At 39.3% G+C, this 17,456-nt stretch overlaps 1 protein-coding gene across 4 annotated transcripts in view; it reads left to right on the top strand.

Moving 5' to 3' along the window:
* Positions 1-17,068, top strand: part of bpifcl (BPI fold containing family C, like) — a 34,434-nt gene extending 17,366 nt beyond the window's left edge. The window contains exons 4-15 of one of the 4 annotated variants that reach the window (XM_062057662.1): positions 2,753-2,908; positions 2,977-3,040; positions 5,646-5,706; positions 5,791-5,882; positions 7,333-7,509; positions 7,571-7,801; positions 8,011-8,178; positions 10,265-10,332; positions 10,395-10,437; positions 10,496-10,559; positions 16,636-16,712; positions 16,779-17,068. In XM_062057662.1, the coding sequence (XP_061913646.1) occupies positions 2,753-2,908; positions 2,977-3,040; positions 5,646-5,706; positions 5,791-5,882; positions 7,333-7,509; positions 7,571-7,801; positions 8,011-8,178; positions 10,265-10,332; positions 10,395-10,437; positions 10,496-10,559; positions 16,636-16,712; positions 16,779-16,841 (1,264 nt within the window). In that variant the 3' untranslated portion in view covers positions 16,842-17,068. Of the gene's footprint in view, positions 1-2,752; positions 2,909-2,976; positions 3,041-5,645; positions 5,707-5,790; positions 5,883-7,332; positions 7,802-8,010; positions 8,179-10,264; positions 10,333-10,394; positions 10,438-10,495; positions 10,560-16,635; positions 16,713-16,778 lie in introns of all 4 variants that reach the window. The other 3 variants (XM_062057657.1, XM_062057665.1, XM_062057671.1) reach the window with 3 other exon arrangements.
* The last annotated feature ends 388 nt before the right edge of the window (positions 17,069-17,456 follow it).

Genomic DNA, 17,456 nt, shown 5'->3' with positions numbered 1-17,456 from the left:
CTGCCATCATCCCCCAACGACCTGGCAAATCCACAACAAGTCAACTTCTGAATCTCACCCAACAAATTGAGGATGGGTTTCAGAATGGACTGGTAACAGGTGTCGTCGTTGTCGATCTGTCTGCCGCGTACGACACTGTGAACCTCCGCCTCCTCTAAAAAAAAGATCCTGGAGATGACAAAAGATCTGGCACTCACAGACCTCATTGGAGCCCTCTTGAAAGACAGGCGCTTCTATGTTACTTTAAACAACAAGCAAAGTCGCTGGCGACGACAGAAGAACGACCTACCTCAAGGTAGTGTGCTGGCTCCACTACTGTATAACATCTATACCAACGACCAGCCAATGGACCAGAACACTGAACGATTCATCTATGCTGACGACCTCAGTGTAACATTTCAAGAGAGTACCTTTGAAGCGGTAGAAGCAAACCTCACCTCAGCCCTAGATGAGCTACTCCTCTAAGAGTGTCCGTCCTGAGATCGGTAGGTTGTGAGTTCAAACCCCGGCCGAGTCATACCAAAGACTATAAAAATGGGACCCATTACCTCCCTGCGTGGCATTCAGCATCAAGGGTTGGAATTGGGGGTTAAATCACCAAAAATGATTCCCGGGCGTGGCCACCACTGCTGCCCACTGCTCCCCTCACCTGATCAAGGGTGATGGGTCAAATGCAGAGAATAATTTTGCCACACCTAGTGTGTGTGTGACAATCATTGGTACTTTAACTTTACTACGAGCGAAACCATCTACATGCAAACCCTGCGAAGACCCAAGTCTGCTCGTTCCATCTCAGGAACCGGGACGCGAACCGACCTCTTAACATCAAATGGTCTGGAACACCACCTGAGAACTGTACCAACCCTGTCTACCTTGGCGTAACCCTGGACCGCACCACCCTCTCCTTCAAGGAACTCATCAAAAACACCAAACTGAAAGTCAGCTCCCGAAACAACATCTTACGGAAACTGACAAATTCCAAATGGGAAGCCACAGCACACACACTAAGACGTGCTGCTTTGGCCCTGTGCTATTCCTGGGCGGAGTATGCATGTCCTGTCTGGGAGAGATCAACCCATGCCAAGAAACTGGACCCAGCGCTGAACAACACCTGCTGCTTGATCACTGGTTGCTTGAAACCTACCAACCTGAACAACCTCGCTGGCATTGCCCCTGCAGACGTGAGACGGGAAGTTGTCAGCCGAGTATGTGGGCTCTGTACCGAGGATGTCGTTGTGGCTGTACAGCCCTTTGAGACACTTGTGATTTAGGGCTATATAAATAAACATTGATTGATTGATTGATTGAGTAGAGTTCACAACAGCTACCAGTGATGAGCGCCACCCCCTCCATGGACCTGAACCCTCAGCCCAACGTTTTAAGTTAAGGAGAAGATTCCTCAGCAATGTCCAGCCCCTAAAAACATCTCGGGAAGAAACCAGACTCCAGCTATGGACACAAAGATTAGAGAAAGACCCCCCTCCTATTGACATGGGAATCCCTCCTTCTGAAGACCTGCCCCCCGGGTCGGGTCGGAAACACCATGGGTCCAGTGGAAGACACTAAACCGCCTGAGGACAGGAACGGGGCGATGAAAAGCTGCTATGGCCAGATGGGGCTACAAAACCGGCCCAACCACCTGAGGACCATAGGATGCAGCACTGCCATGTTGGACCTCTGCTAGCTCACCAGGGCAGCTTCAAAGATCTCTCAGAGTTCAACCACAATGCTAAAGACCGTGTGAAGAAATGGGAAATTGACACGAAAAGAAGAAGATTAATATGTTAATTACTATGATGATGATTATTATTATTATTATGATTAATATGTTTATTACTATGATGATTATTATTATTATGATTAATATGTTTATTACTATGATGATGACGATTATTATTATTATGATTAATATGTGTATTACTATGATGATGATTATTATGATTATGATTAATATGTTAATTACTATGATGATGATTATTATTATGATTAATATGTTTATTACTATGATGATTATTATTATTATTATTATGATTAATATGTGTATTACTATGATGATGATTATTATGATTATGATTAATATGTTAATTACTATGATGATGATGATTATTATTATGATTAATATGTTTATTACTATGATGATGATGACGATTATTATCATGATTAATATGTTTATTACTATGATGATGATTATTATTATTATTATGATTAATATGTTAATTACTGTAATGATGATGATTATTATTAATACGTCTATTATTATGATGATGATGATTATTATTAATATGTTTATTACTATGATGATGATTATTATTATTATGATTAATATATGTATTACTGTAATGATGATGATGATGATGATGATGATTATGTTTATTACTATGATGATGATGATTATTATTAATATGTTTATTACTATGATGATGATTATTATTATGATTAATATGTGTATTACTATGATGATGATGATGATTAATATGTTCATTACTATGATGATGATTATTATTATTATTAATATGTTTATTACTAGGATGATGATTATTATTAATATGTTTATTACTATGATGATGATGATTATTATTAATATGTTTATTACTATGATGATTATTATTATTATGATTAATATGTTCATTACTATGATGATGATGATTATTCTTATTAATATGTTTATTACTATGATGATGATGATTATTATTAATATGTTTATTACTATGATGATGATGATGATAATGATGATTCTGACGCATGTTTCCAGGAATGCAGGAGGCTCCTTTGACGTGGGCGTGTTCCAAGTGGGCGTGGCCTCAGAGCAGCACCTGGGAAGAGACTCAGGTGGACGTTTGTGTGTGAGCCAGGTGATCTGTGAGGCCACAACCGGACAGGTGGACTTGCGTCTGCACGGCGGCTCCAGGTGTCACATCTTGTCTCTCATAATTCCTATTGCTTCTTCGCCACTTGAACGCCTCGTCCTGTCCCCAGCTGGATCCTGCAGCCTTTTGGCAGCCATCTTGAGGCCTTCATCAGACGCCAGATACAGGCCAGAGTGAGTGGTCTTCTGCTTTGTCTTTCACTGTTATCATAGAGGATCTTTGACTCACTTGTTTCTAGTACTTCAGTCCTTAAAAACAGCAGAGTGCTCCTGTCACATAGAGGATCTTTGACTCACTTGTTTCTAGTACTTCAGTCAAAAAACAGCACATCTCTCCTGTCACATAGAGGATCTTTGACTCACTTGTTTCTAGTACTTCAGTCATTAAAACAGCACATCTCTCCTGTCACATAGAAAATCTTTGACTCACTTGTTTCTAGTACTTCAGTCCTTAAAAACAGCACATCTCTCCTGTTACATAGAGGATCTTTGACACACTTGTTTCTAGTACTTCAGTCAAAAAAACAGCACACCTCTCCGGTCACATAGAGGATCTTTGACTCACTTGTTTCTAGTACTTCAGTCATTAAAACAGCACATCTCTCCTGTCACATAGAGGTACTTTGACTCACTTGTTTCTAGTACTTCAGTCCTTAAAAACAGCACATCTCTCCTGTCACATAGAGGATCTTTGACTCACTTGTTTCTAGTACTTCAGTCCTTAAAAACAGCACATCTCTCCTGTCACATAGAGGATCTTTGACTCAATTGTTTCTAGTACTTCAGTCCTTAAAAACAGCATAACTATACTGTCACATAGAGGATCTTTGACTCACTTGTTTCTAGTACTTCAGTCATTAAAACAGCACATCTCTCCTGTCACATAGAGGATCTTTGACTCACTTGTTTCTAGTGATCAAGTCCTTAAAAACAGCACATCTCTACTGTCACATAGAGGATCTTTGACTCACTTGTTTCTAGTACTTCAGTCATTAAAACAGTACATCTCTCCTGTCACACAGAGGATCTTTGACTCACTTGTTTCTAGTACTTCAGTCATTAAAACAGCACATCTCTCCTGTCACATAGAGGATCTTTGACTCACTTGTTTCTAGTACTTCAGTCATTAAAACAGCACATCTCTCCTGTCACATAGAGGATCTTTGACTCACTTGTTTCTAGTACTTCAGTCAAAAAAACAGCACATCTCTCCTGTCACATAGAGCAGTGGTCCCCAACCACCGGGCCACGGCCCGGTACCGGTCCGTGGATCGATTGGTACCGGGCCGCACAAAAAATTAAAAAAACATGTTTCTATTAAATCAACATAAAAAACACAAGATACACTTACAATTAGTGCACCAACCCAAAAAACCTCCCTCCCCCATTTACACTCATTCACACTCATTCGCACAAAAGGGTTGTTTCTTTCTGTTATTAATATTTCTGGTTCCTACATTATATATCAGTATATATCAATACAGTCTGCAGGGATACAGTCCGTAAGCACACATGATTGTATTTCTTTATGACAACAAAAAAATAAAAATACCATACCTTACATTCTCTGCATTTGACCCATCACCCTTGATCACCCCCTGGGAGGTGAGGGGAGCAGTGAGCAGCAGCAGGGACCGCGCCAGGAAATACTGCCCAAAACAGCAATTCAAATCTGCTGAAACAGCTACAAAAGCAACATGCTTCGACAAAGCTAGTAAAGAGAGACACAGACTCCGATGCCACTTCACCTCCACCTAAGGATTTTAACGGAGGGACTGCTAGCCAGGACAACATTGATAGAGCCATTGCAGCGTATGTGCTAGAAGACATGCAGGCTATTTCTACAGTGGAGTCACCCGCTTTCAGGCAGCAATTTATCATGATACCGGCGTCAAACAGCAAATGGCACGGAAAACATGTTCCAAGTACCTGGACATCCATCCATCCATTTCCTACCGCTTGTCCCTTTCGGGGTCGCGGGGGGTGCTGGAGCCTATCTCAGCTGCATTCGGGCGGAAGGCGGTGTACACCCTGGACAAGTCGCCACCTCATCACAGGGCCAACACAGATAGACAGACAACATTCACACTCACATTAACACACTAGGGCCAATTTAGTGTTGCCAATCAGCCTATCCCCAGGTGCATGTCTATGGAGGACAGTGAGTACATAAACATGTTTTATTTATTTTTTTGTCATAAAAAAATACAACCATGTGTGCTTACGGACTGTATCCCTGCAGACTGTATTGATCTATATTGATATATAATGTAGGAACCAGAAATATTAATAACAGAAAGAAACAACCCTTTTGTGTGAATGAGTGTAAATGGGGGAGGGAGGTTTTTTGGGTTGGTGCACTAATTGTAAGGGTATCTTGTGTTTTTTATGTTGATTTAATAAAAAAAATTTAAATAATTTTTATTTTATTTTATTTTTTAATTCTTGTGCGGCCCGGTACCAATCGATCCACGGACCGGTACCGGGCCGCGGCCCGGTGGTTGGGGACCACTGACATAGAGGATCTTTGGTTCACTTGTTTCTAGCGCTTCAGTCCTTAAAAACGGCACATCTCTCCTGTCACATAGAGGATCTTTGACTCACCCTTTTTTAGTACTTTATTTAGTGTCTTAAAACAGCACATCTCTCCAGTCACATAGAGGATCTTTGACCAGGGTTTTAGTGGGTCCTTCCAAACTACAAACGTTCACTTTATCTTACGATATTTTTTTATTGGTGCGTAAAATAAAACAGTTGGCATGGTTTCCTTTCTTGCAAGCTTTGTCCCACCATGGAGGATCTGGTGGAGAACTTGGAACAGCACCTGCAGGCCATGAAAGGTACTGCAGCCAGTTCATCCATCCATCCATTTTCTACTGCTTGTCCCTTGTTCAGTTCTTGGAAAACACCCGACTTGTCTTTAGTCCGCCTGCAGGTCAACCAGGACCTGATTGTGGACCTGCCTCTCACCAGCAGGCCTGTGGTCCAGGCGGCAAGTCTGCGTTTCGGACTTAAGGTCAGGAAAGATGCATTATCATATAAAGTTTCATGTTTTTAACAAGGAATAGGCAATGCGATAAAGTTTGATGTGTTTAACAAGGAATAGGCAATACGATAATGTTTCATGTTTTTAACAAGGAATAGGCAATATGATATAAAGTTTGATGTGTTTGACAAGGAATAGGCAATGCGATAAAGTTTGATGTGTTTAACAGGAAAGATGCATTATGAAATACAGTTTCATATGTTTGTCAAGGAAAAGGCAATATGATAAAGTTTCATGTGTTTAGCAGGAAATATGCAATATGATAGAAAGTTTGATGTTTTTAACAAGGAATAGGAAATATGATAACGTGTGATGTGTTTAACAGGAAATATATAATATAAAGTTTCATGTGTTTAGGAAGGAAATATGCATTTTGATATAAAGTTTGATGTGTTTAACAAGAAATATGTATTATGAAATAAAGTGTGTTTAACAGAAATAGGCAACATAATATAAAGTTTAATGTGTTTGACAAGAAAGATGCATTATGATATAAAGGTTGATGTGTTTAACAGGAAATATATGATATAAAGTTTGATGTGTTTAACAAAGAATAGGAAATATGATAACATTTGATGTGTTTAACAGGAAATATATGCTATAAAGTTTGATGTGTTTAACAAGGAACAGGAAATATGATAGTTTGATGTGTTTAACAGAAAATATGCATTATGATATAAAGTTTAATGTGTTTAACAAGGAATAGGAAATATGCATTATGATATAAAGTTTGATGTGTTTAACAAGGAATAGGAAATATGATTAAGTTTGATGTGTTCAACAGGAAATATGCAATATGATAACATTTGATGTGTTTAACAGGAAATATGCAATATGATCAAGTTTGATGTGTTTAACAGGAAATATGATAAAGTTTGATGTGTTTAACAGGAAATGTGCGATATGATTAAGTTTGATGTGTTTAACCGGAAATATATGATATAAACAGGAAATATATGATATAAAGTTTGATGTGTTTAACAGGAAATATATGGTATAAAGTTTGATGTGGAACAGAAATATACATGATATAAAGTGTGATTTGTAACCGAAATATACAACATGATATAGTGTGATGTGTAACAGAAATATACAACATGATATAACGTGTGATGTGTAGCAGAAATATACAACATGATATAAAGTGTGATGTTTAAAAGAAATTTCCAACATGATATAAATTGTGATGTGTAACAAAAATATACAACATTATATAAAGTGTGATGTGTAACAGAAAAATACAACATGATATAAAGTGTGATGTGTAACAGAAATATACAAAATGATATAAAGTGTGATGTGTAACAGAAGTATACAATATGATATAAAGTAACAGAAGAATACAACATGATATAAAGTGTGATGTTTAAGAGAAATATACAACATGATATAAAGTGTGATGCATGTGTCATGTGTGAAGGGGGAGGTGTCTAGTGTGAAAGAGCCAAAGGAGCCGCCCTTTGACCCGCAGCCCTTTGTCTTACCTGAGCATGCCCAATTCATGCTGACCGCCGCCCTCTCCGACTTCACGCTTAACTCCGCCTCCTTCAGCTGCTGGGCCGCAGGACTCCTGCACACCTTCATCGACGACAGCATGGTGAGATCACCTGAGAACACGCCCTCCTCACCTTTGACCAACATGCCCCTCCCCCGCTCAGGTACCTGCCAGTTCTCCTGTGCACCTCAACACCCGCTCACTGGGCGCCTTCATTCCTCAGGTATGCCCACACTCCTCAGGTACGCCCACACTCCTAAGGTACGCCCACACTCCTCAGGCACGCCCACACTCCTCAGGTACGCCCACACTCCTCAGGTACGCCTACACTACTCAGGTACGCCCACACTCCTCAGGCACGCCCACACTCCTCAGGCACGCCCACACTCCTCAGGTACGCCTACACTACTCAGGTACGCCCACACTACTTAGGTACGCCCACACTACTCAGGCACGCCCATACTCCTCAGGTACGCCCACACTCCTCAGGTAGACCCACACCTTATGACACACCTTTAGGAACATGGCAGTACCTAAAAGTGTCCACCAGGTGGTGTCCTTGCACCACATTGTGGTCCAGGTGACATGTGGGTTCTTCTTCAGCTCCCAGGGCTGTTCCCCGACCTGCCCGTGGTTCTGAAGGTGCACGCTAGGAACACGCCCATGTTCTCCTTCCACCCTGGTGCCGTCACGCTGATCTTGCCAGGCGCCATCAAAGCCTTCGCCCTGCAGGCCAACGCCACACGCACGCCGCTCTTTAAACTGCACCTGGTGAGGAACTTCAGGACTTCTACTTTGTAGTACTCAGAACATGACTCCAGTACTTTGAATAGCACCTGTTTGGATTTAGTCTGAGGAAAATTTACACCTCATTATTGTGGCCTGTCATGTAATTCACCATGTTTTTTAGATCAATTCATGTGGTCCACCCCATCATTTAAGGTGGCCTGTCACATCATTTAATGTGGACTGTCACGTAATCTAAATTGGCCTGTCACATCATTTAATGTGGCCTGTCACGTCATTTAAAGTAGCCTGTCACATCATTTATATGGCCTGTCACATCATTTAATCTGGCCTGTCACGTCATTTAAAGTGGACTGTCACGTAATTTAAAGTGGCCTGTCACGTCATTTAAATGGGCCTGTCACGTCATTTAAAACGGCCTGTCACATCATTTAAATTAGCCTGTCACGTCATTTAAATTAGCCTGTCACATCATTCAAAGTAGCCTGTCACATCATTTAAATTAGCCTGTCACGTCATTTAAAGTGGACTGTCACGTTATTCAAGGTGGCCTGTCATGTCATTCAAAGTGGCCTGTCACATCATTTGAATTGGCATGTCACGTCATTTAATGTGTCTTGTCACATCAATTAATGTGGCCTGTCATGTAATTTAAATATTCTCTGTCACTTCATTTAAGTGGCCTGTCCCATCATTTCAATTGGCCTGTCACGTCCTTTGAAGTGGCCTGTCACGACATTTAAAATGGCCTGTCACATCATTTAAACTGGCCTGTGACGTCATTTAAAGTGGACTGTCACGTCATTTAAAGTGGCCTGTCACATCATTTAATTTGGCCTATCACGTCATTTAAAATTGCCTGTCACATCATTTAAATTGGCCTGTCACGTCATTTAAAGTAGCCTGTCACATCATTTAAAGTAGCCTGTCACATCATTTAAAGTAGCCTGTCACGTCATTTAAATTGGCCTGTCACGTCATTCAAAGTGGACTGTCACGTCATTCAAGGTGGCCTGTCACGTCTTTCAAAGTGGCCTGTCACGTCATTTAATGTGGCTTGTCACATCAATTGAAGTGGCCTGTCATGTAATTTAAATATTCTCTGTCACTTCATTTAATGTGGCCTGTCACATCATTTAAATTGGCCTGTCACGTCATTTAAAGTGACCTGTCACGACATTTAAAATGGCCTGTCACATCATTTAAATTGGACTGTCACGTCATTTAAAGTAGCCTGTCACATCATTTAAATTGGCCTGTCACGTCATCCAAGTGGCTTGTCACATCAATTAATGTGGCTTGTCATGTAATTTAAATATTCTCCGTCACGTCATTTAAAATGGCCTGTCACGTCATTAAAAGGGACCTGTCACGTCATTTAAAGTGGCCTGTCACATCATTTAAATTGGTTTGTAACATCATTTAAAGTGGCCTGTCACGTCATTCAAATTGGCCTGTCACATCATTCAAAGTCGCCTGTCATGTCAATTAATGTGGCCTGTCACATCATTTAAAGTGGCCTGTCACGTCATTCAAATTGGCCTGTCACGTCATTCAAAGTGGCCTGTCACATCATTTCAATTGGCCTGTCACGTCATTTAAAGTGACCTGTCACATCATTTAAAATGACCTGTCACGTCATTTAAAGTGACCTGTCACATGATTTAAATTGGCCTGTCATGTCATTTAAAATGACCTGTCATGTCATTTAAGGTGGCCATCAGAGGGCAGCCATAATTGCAGAGTGGCCCTCATTAAAAACAAGGTGGCCCCTCCTGGTTTGATGCATAGATTTGTGTTTGTGGGTGTTTGAAAGGACAAAACTTTATAAATGAAATGTTTTTACAGAACATCAACAACAAAGTCATGTTAAAAATAAACACTAAATTAATATTTAATACAGACTACAAAAGTGACAACTGATTTATTTCTATGAACTTACAGCAGCACGTGAATTTTTTAAATATCTTCTTTGAGCAACGACTTTTATTTTTTCCAGCTGAGGTTTTCTTGGTCCCTTGTTGCCGGGCAGATTGCGGCTACAATTCTGGAATTGAGGCCAAAAATGAGCACCAGTTGAAGTAAATGGAAATGTGTTTGTTTGATGCAGGACTCCAGCTACAAGGGCAGCGTGTGGGTAGATAATGGACGACTGAAGTCCTCTGTGACGATGGACAAGTGAGTGGAAGCATGAAGGCCACAATAAAAGGTGTAAAAGTAAGAGCATCTTCTTCCTACAGTCTGAATCTGACGCTGGCAGCGACGACCATCGGACCCTTTAAGGTACCGCCTGTGTCACCTTGGCGCTCGAACGCGCTCTTTAACTGCCGTCTGTTTGCAGACCGACGCTTTGGAGAACTTGTCCAGGATGACCATGAAGATGTTGGTCCTGCCTCCACTTAATGGTGACTTGTCACTTCATTATTGGACCTTTTAGTTCAGGGTTCTCGTCAATTACCTTTTATTATTTGAAAAAAGTCAACAAATATGGCGTCCTTCTAGTTGACGTCCAAAAGAACCTGGATGTACACTTTTTTTTAATCATACATTATTATTATGTTGGAAGAATACTAATACACTATTTTACAGACTATAGTTGTTTATAAGCCATGCCCACTACATTTAAGAATTAATATTTTCCATATATTAGTCGCACCGGACTATAAGAGGCAGATAGATACTTGTTGTGAAATGACTTATTTACACAGCAATATTTATTTACATACCTTAATTGTTTCCAAACGGGGTCTGTAACACGGCAGAAAAACGGCCGATCAAACAAAACGTCAGTCATCGTCATAGACCCGCTAGCTGCGCAAGCTAGCTAAACAGACTCAATAAGAGGAGTGGTCCACTCCTAGCTATCTTTATTGACATGTATAAATAGTATAATATCTGTATAAAATTGTTATAAGTACACCTCTGAATAACCTTGTATCGTTATTAACATTTATAAATACTACCATTTGTCTATAACATTGTTATAAGTACACCTCTGCGTAACCTTGTACCTTTAACATTTATAAATAGTATCATTTGTTTATAACATTGTTATGAGTACACCTCTGCATAACTTTGTATCTTTAACATTTATAAGTAGTATAATTTGTCTATAACATTGATGTAAGGACACCTCTGCATAACAATTTATCTTTATTAACATTTATAAATAGTGTCATTTGTGTATAAAAATGTTATAAGTACACCTCTGCATAACATTGTATCTTTAGTAACATTTATAAATAGTATCATTTGTGTATAAAAATGTTATAAGTACACCTCTGCATAACATTGTATCTTTAGTAACATTTATAAATAGTATAATTTGTGTATAAAAATGATATAAGTACACCTCTGCCTAACATTGTATCGTTAACATTTATATAGTGCATGTGCCTCACAATACGAAGGTCCTGACTGAGTAGTCCTGAGTTTAATCCCGGGCTTGGGATCTTTCTGTGTGGAGTTTGCATGTTCTCCCCGTGACTGCGTGGGTTCCCTCTGGGTACTCCGGCTTCCTCCCACCTCCAAAGACATGCACCTGAGGATAGGTTGATTGGCAACACTAAATTGGCCCTAGTGTGTGAATGTGAGTGTGAATGTTGTCTGTCTATCTGTGTTGGCCCTGCGATGAGGTAGCGACTTGTCCAGGGTGTACCCCGCCTTCCGCCCGGATGCAGCTGAGATAGGCTCCAGCACCCCCCGCGACCCCAAAAGGGACAAGCGGTAGAAAATGGATGGATGAATGTATAAAATTGTTATAAGTACACCTCTGCATAACCTTCTATCGTTAACATATAAATAGTATAACTTGTCTATAACATTGTTATAAGTACACCTCTGCATAACCTTGCATCTTTATTACCTATATAAATAGTATAATTTGTGTATAAAATTGTTAAGTACACCTCTGCATAACCTTATATCTTTATTAACATTTATAAATAGTATCACGTCTATAACATTGTTATAAGTACACCTCTGCATAATATTGTATGCTTATTAACATTTATAAATCGTACAATTTGTCTATAACATTGTTATAAGTACACCTACCTCTCACCTTGTACCTTTTTTAACATTCATAAATAGTATCATTTGTCTATAAAATTGTTATTGGTACACCTCTGCATAACATTGTATCTTTAATAACATTTATAAATAGTATCATTTGTGTATAAAAATGTTATAAGTACACCTCTGCATAAAATTGTATCTTTATTGACATTTATAAATAGCACGAGTTGTCTATAACAAAGAGGAAGTCAGGATGAATGAATATCCACAATGAGCACGTTTTGTAGCACATAGCTTTTTGAAGGCGGGTTTAAAGCATGATACTGATAAAGCACGTTGCACGGGTTTGCAAGCGTCCCCTAGGGGTTCCGCCCCACTATTTGAGAATAACTTATTATTTTAAGGCGCAAACACTACATTTTGAAAATATACAAAAACTTCAATGTATTACAATATTTTAAACATCTTTATACAAACAAAATTTGTTAATAAAAGAATAAGAGACACTACAGTAGGATAAATAAAATATTGTAATAATACAAGTTATATGTATGTAAAAAAACAGGCTAATCTACATCAGCGTAAATTCCTCCAATAAAGATAATAATTTAAGGTATTTTCTACTTTCAACCATTTTCCAAGATTTAATTTATAATTTGAAAACATTAAGCCAATGGGAACATTGAAGTTTTACTTTCAGAAATTGACTTTTATGTATAATACATTTAGCTTGCATATATACCTACATATATATATTCATATATATACATATAAATTCATATATACATGGTGGTCAAAAGTTTACATACACTTGTAAAGAACATAATGTCATGGCCGTCTTGAGTTTCCAATCATTTCTACAACTCTTATTTTTTTGTGATAGAGTGATTGGAGCACATACTTGTTGGTCACAAAAAACATTCATGAAGTTTGCTTCTTTTATGAATTTATTATGGGTCTACTGAAAATGTGAGCAAATCTGCAGGGTCAAAAGTATACATACAGCAATGCTAATATTTGCTTACATGTCCCTTGTGATAGAGTGCTCCAATCACTCTATCACAAAAAAATAAGAGTTGTAGAAATGATTGGAAACTCAAGACAGCCATGACATTATATGTGTGTATGTAAACTTTTGACCACCACTGTACATATATACATATACTGTATATACAATATACATACATATATACACAGTACACACACACACATATGTGTATATACAAACCCCGTTTCCATACGAGTTGGGAAATTGTGTTAGATGTAAATATAAACGGAATACAATGATTTGCAAATCCTTTTCAACCCATATAATAATAATAATAATAATAATACCTGGGATTTATATAGCGCTTTTCTAAGTACCCAAAGTCGCTTTACATGTTAAAACCCCATTATTCATTCACACCTGGTGGTGGTAAGCTACTTTCGTAGCCACAGCTGCCCTGGGGTAGACTGACGGAAGCGTGGCCATATTCAATTGAATGCACAACAAAGACAAGATATTTGATGTTCAAACTCATAAACTTTATTTTTTTTTTGCAAATAATAATTAACTTAGAATTTCATGGCTGCAACACATGCCAAAGTAGTTGGGAAAGTGCATGTTCACCACTGTGTTACATGGCCTTTCCTTTTAACAACACTCAGTAAACGTTTGGGAACTGAGGAGACACATTTTTTAAGCTTCTCAGGTGGAATTCTTTCCCATTCTTGCTTGATGTACAGCTTAAGTTGTTCAACAGTCCGGGGGTCTCTGTTGTGGTATTTTAGGCTTCATAATGCGCCAAACATTTTCAATGGGAGACAGGTCTGGACTACAGGCAGGCCAGTCTAGTACCCGCAGTCTTTTACTATGAAGCCACGTTGAGTAACACGTGGCTTGGCATTGTCTTGCTGAAATAAGCAGGGGCGTCCATGGTAACGTTGCTTGGATGGCAACATATGTTGCTCCAAAACCTGTATGTACCTTTCAGCATTAATGGCGCCTTCACAGATGTGTGTGTTATCCATGTCTCGGGCACTAATACACCCCCATACCATCACAGATGCTGGCTTTTCAACTTTGCGCCTATAACAATCCCGATGGTTCTTTTCCTCTTTGGTCCGGAGGACACGACGTCCACAGTTTCCAAAAACAATTTGAAATGTGGACTCATCAGACCACAGAACACTTTTCCACTTTGTATCAGTCCATCTTAGATGAGCTCAGGCCCAGCGAAGCCGACGGCGTTTCTGGGTGTTGTTGATAAACGGTTTTTGCCTTGCATAGGAGAGTTTTAACTTGCACTTACATATGTAGCGACCAACTGTAGTTACTGACAGTGGGTTTCTGAAGTGTTCCTGAGCCTATGTGGTGATATCCTTTACACACTGATGTCGCTTGTTGATGCAGTACAGCCTGAGGGATCGGAGATCGCGGGCTTAGCTGCTTACGTGCAGTGATTTCTCCAGATTCTCTGAACCCTTTGATGATATTGCGGACCGTAGATGGTGAAATCCCTAAATTCCTTGCAATAGCTGGTTGAGAAAGGTTTTTCTTAAACTGTTCAACAATTTGCTAACATATTTGTTGACAAAGTGGTGACCCTCGCCCCATCCTTGTTTGTGAATGACTGAACATTTCATGGAATCTACTTTCATACCCAATCATGGCACCCACCTGTTCCCAATTAGCCTGTTCACCTGTGGGATGTTCCAAATAAGTGTTTGATGAGCATTCCTCAACGTTATCAGTATTTATTGCCACCTTTCCCAACCTTTGTCACATGTTGCTGGCATCAAATTCTAAAGTTAAAGGCCTACTGAAATGATTTTTTTTTTATTTAAACGGGGATAGCAGATCCATTCTATGTGTCATACTTGATCATTTCGCGATATTGCCATATTTTTGATGAAAGGATTTAGTAGAGAACAACGACGATAAAGGTCGCAACTTTTGGTCGCTGATAAAAAAAAGCCTTGCCTGTACTGGAAGTAGCGTGACGTCACCAGAGGAAGGACTCCTCATATTCTACCATTGTTTTCAATGGAGCGAGAGAGATTCAGACCGAGAAAGCGACGATTACCCCATTAATTCGAGCGAGGATGAAAGATTCGTGGATGAGGAAAGTGAGAGTGAAGGACTAGAGAGGCAGTGCAGGACTTATCTTTTTTCGCTCTGACCGTAACTTAGGTACAAGGGTTCATTGGATTCCACACTTTCTCCTTTTTCTATTGTGGATTACGGATTTGTATTTTAAACCACCTCAGATACTATATCTTCTTGAAAATGAGAGTCGAGAACGCGAAATGGGCTTTCACAGTGACTTTTATCTCCACGACAATACATCGACGAAGCTCTTTAGCTACTGAGCTAACGTGATAGCATCTGGCTCAAATGCAGATAGAAACAAAATAAATAAATCCCTGACTGGAAGGATAGACAGAAGATCAACAATACTATTAAACCATGTACATGTAAATACACGGTTAATAATTCTCAGCCTGGCAAAGCTTAACAATGCTGTTGCTAACGACGCCATTGAAGCTAACTTAGCAACCGGACCTCACAGAGCTATGATAAAAACATTAGCGCTCCGCCTACGCCAGCCAGCCCTCATCTGCTCATCAACACCCGTGCTCACCTGCGTCCAGCGATCGACGGCGCGACGGACTTCACCCGATCATCCGTGCGGTTGGCGGCTAGCGTCGGCTAGCACGTCTGCTATCCAAGTAAGTCCTCCTGGTTGTGTTGCTACAGCCAGCCGCTAATACACCGATCCCACCTACAACTTTCTTCTTTGCAGTCTTCATTGTTCATTAAACAAATTGCAAAAGATTCACCAACGCAGATGTCAGAATACTGTGGAATTATGAGATGAAAACAGAGCTATTTTGTATTGTTTTCAATGGGGTACCGATACTTCTGTTTCACTGGCTACGTCACGCGCATACGTCATCATCCAAAGACGTTTTCAACCGGAAGTTTAGCGGGAAATTTAAAATTGCACTTTATAAGTTAACCCGGCCGTATTGGCATGTGTTGCAATGTTAAGATGTCATCATTGATATATAAACTATCAGACTGTGTGGTCTGTAGTAGTGGGTTTCAGTAGGCCTTTAATGATTATTTGCAAAAAAAAAATGTTTTTATCAGTTTGAACATCAAATATGTTGTCTATGTAGCATATTCAATTGAATATGGGTTGAAAATGATTTGCAAATCATTGTATTCCATTTATATTTACATCTAACACAATTTCCCAACTCGAATGGAAACGGGGTTTGTATATATACAGTATATATAGCACATGTTATTCGAGTAGTATAACAGATCTATAATTAGTAATTATTAAATGTGGTTATAAGGAGTATGTGTACTTGTTGACATTTTATATAATGACATTTAAATATATCTCCTAAAGACATGCTATCTTCTTATCTTCTTATTTAAAGACATGTTTTCATATCTTTGCTTTGCAGACAGACTGTCCAGGGGTGTAATTCTCCCACAGAGCAGACAGGTACATCTGGTACAAGCAGTAGTGAGTGTAGAAGAGGTAAGTACACCCATCATTGTGAGGATGTGACAGAACAAATAGTTCATTGTTGTCTCCTCCCTGCAGGGCTTCATGGATCTGCACTCAGATGTTGAGCTGCGACTGAACCACGGAACCATGGAGCACTGATTGTCATGAGGGCACCACAGGAAGGTGTGACGACCACCACAATGTATACACACGGGTGGGAGTGCACCACCCAGTGGGGATAAAGCAACTATGCCTTTTAGAGATTAATTTTAACCCTACGGCCCCAAAAGTAACGTGTAATAAAAAAAAATATTTTTCCTCACCATTATCATTCTAATGTTGCTGAGCTCAATTCATCAACATGGTTTTGTAAAAATAAAAAAATGTGTTTGTCACCTTGACTCATGGTTTCAAAGCAACTTATTCATCAATTTGTACAAAGAAAAAACTAATACACAATCGTGTATTAATATCATGCGTCCTTTATACATCTGTATGTTCATTGTTACACGCATCCTTTATACATATATATGTTCAGTTTCAAGCGTCCTTTATACATCTATATGTTCACTGTTACATGCGTCCTTTATGCATCTATATGTTCACTGTTACACGTGTCCTTTATACATCTATATGTTCATTGTTACACGCGTCCTTTATACATCTATATGTTCAGTTTCAAGCGTCCTTTATACATCTATATGTTCACTGTTACATGCGTCCTTTATCAGAATCAGAATCAGAATCGTTCACTGTTACACGTATCCTTTACAT

Source organism: Entelurus aequoreus, linkage group LG01 (assembly GCF_033978785.1).
Source record: "Entelurus aequoreus isolate RoL-2023_Sb linkage group LG01, RoL_Eaeq_v1.1, whole genome shotgun sequence".
Classification (NCBI taxonomy): Eukaryota; Metazoa; Chordata; class Actinopteri; order Syngnathiformes; family Syngnathidae; genus Entelurus; species Entelurus aequoreus.
This window is presented reverse-complemented; position numbering and strand designations above follow the sequence as displayed.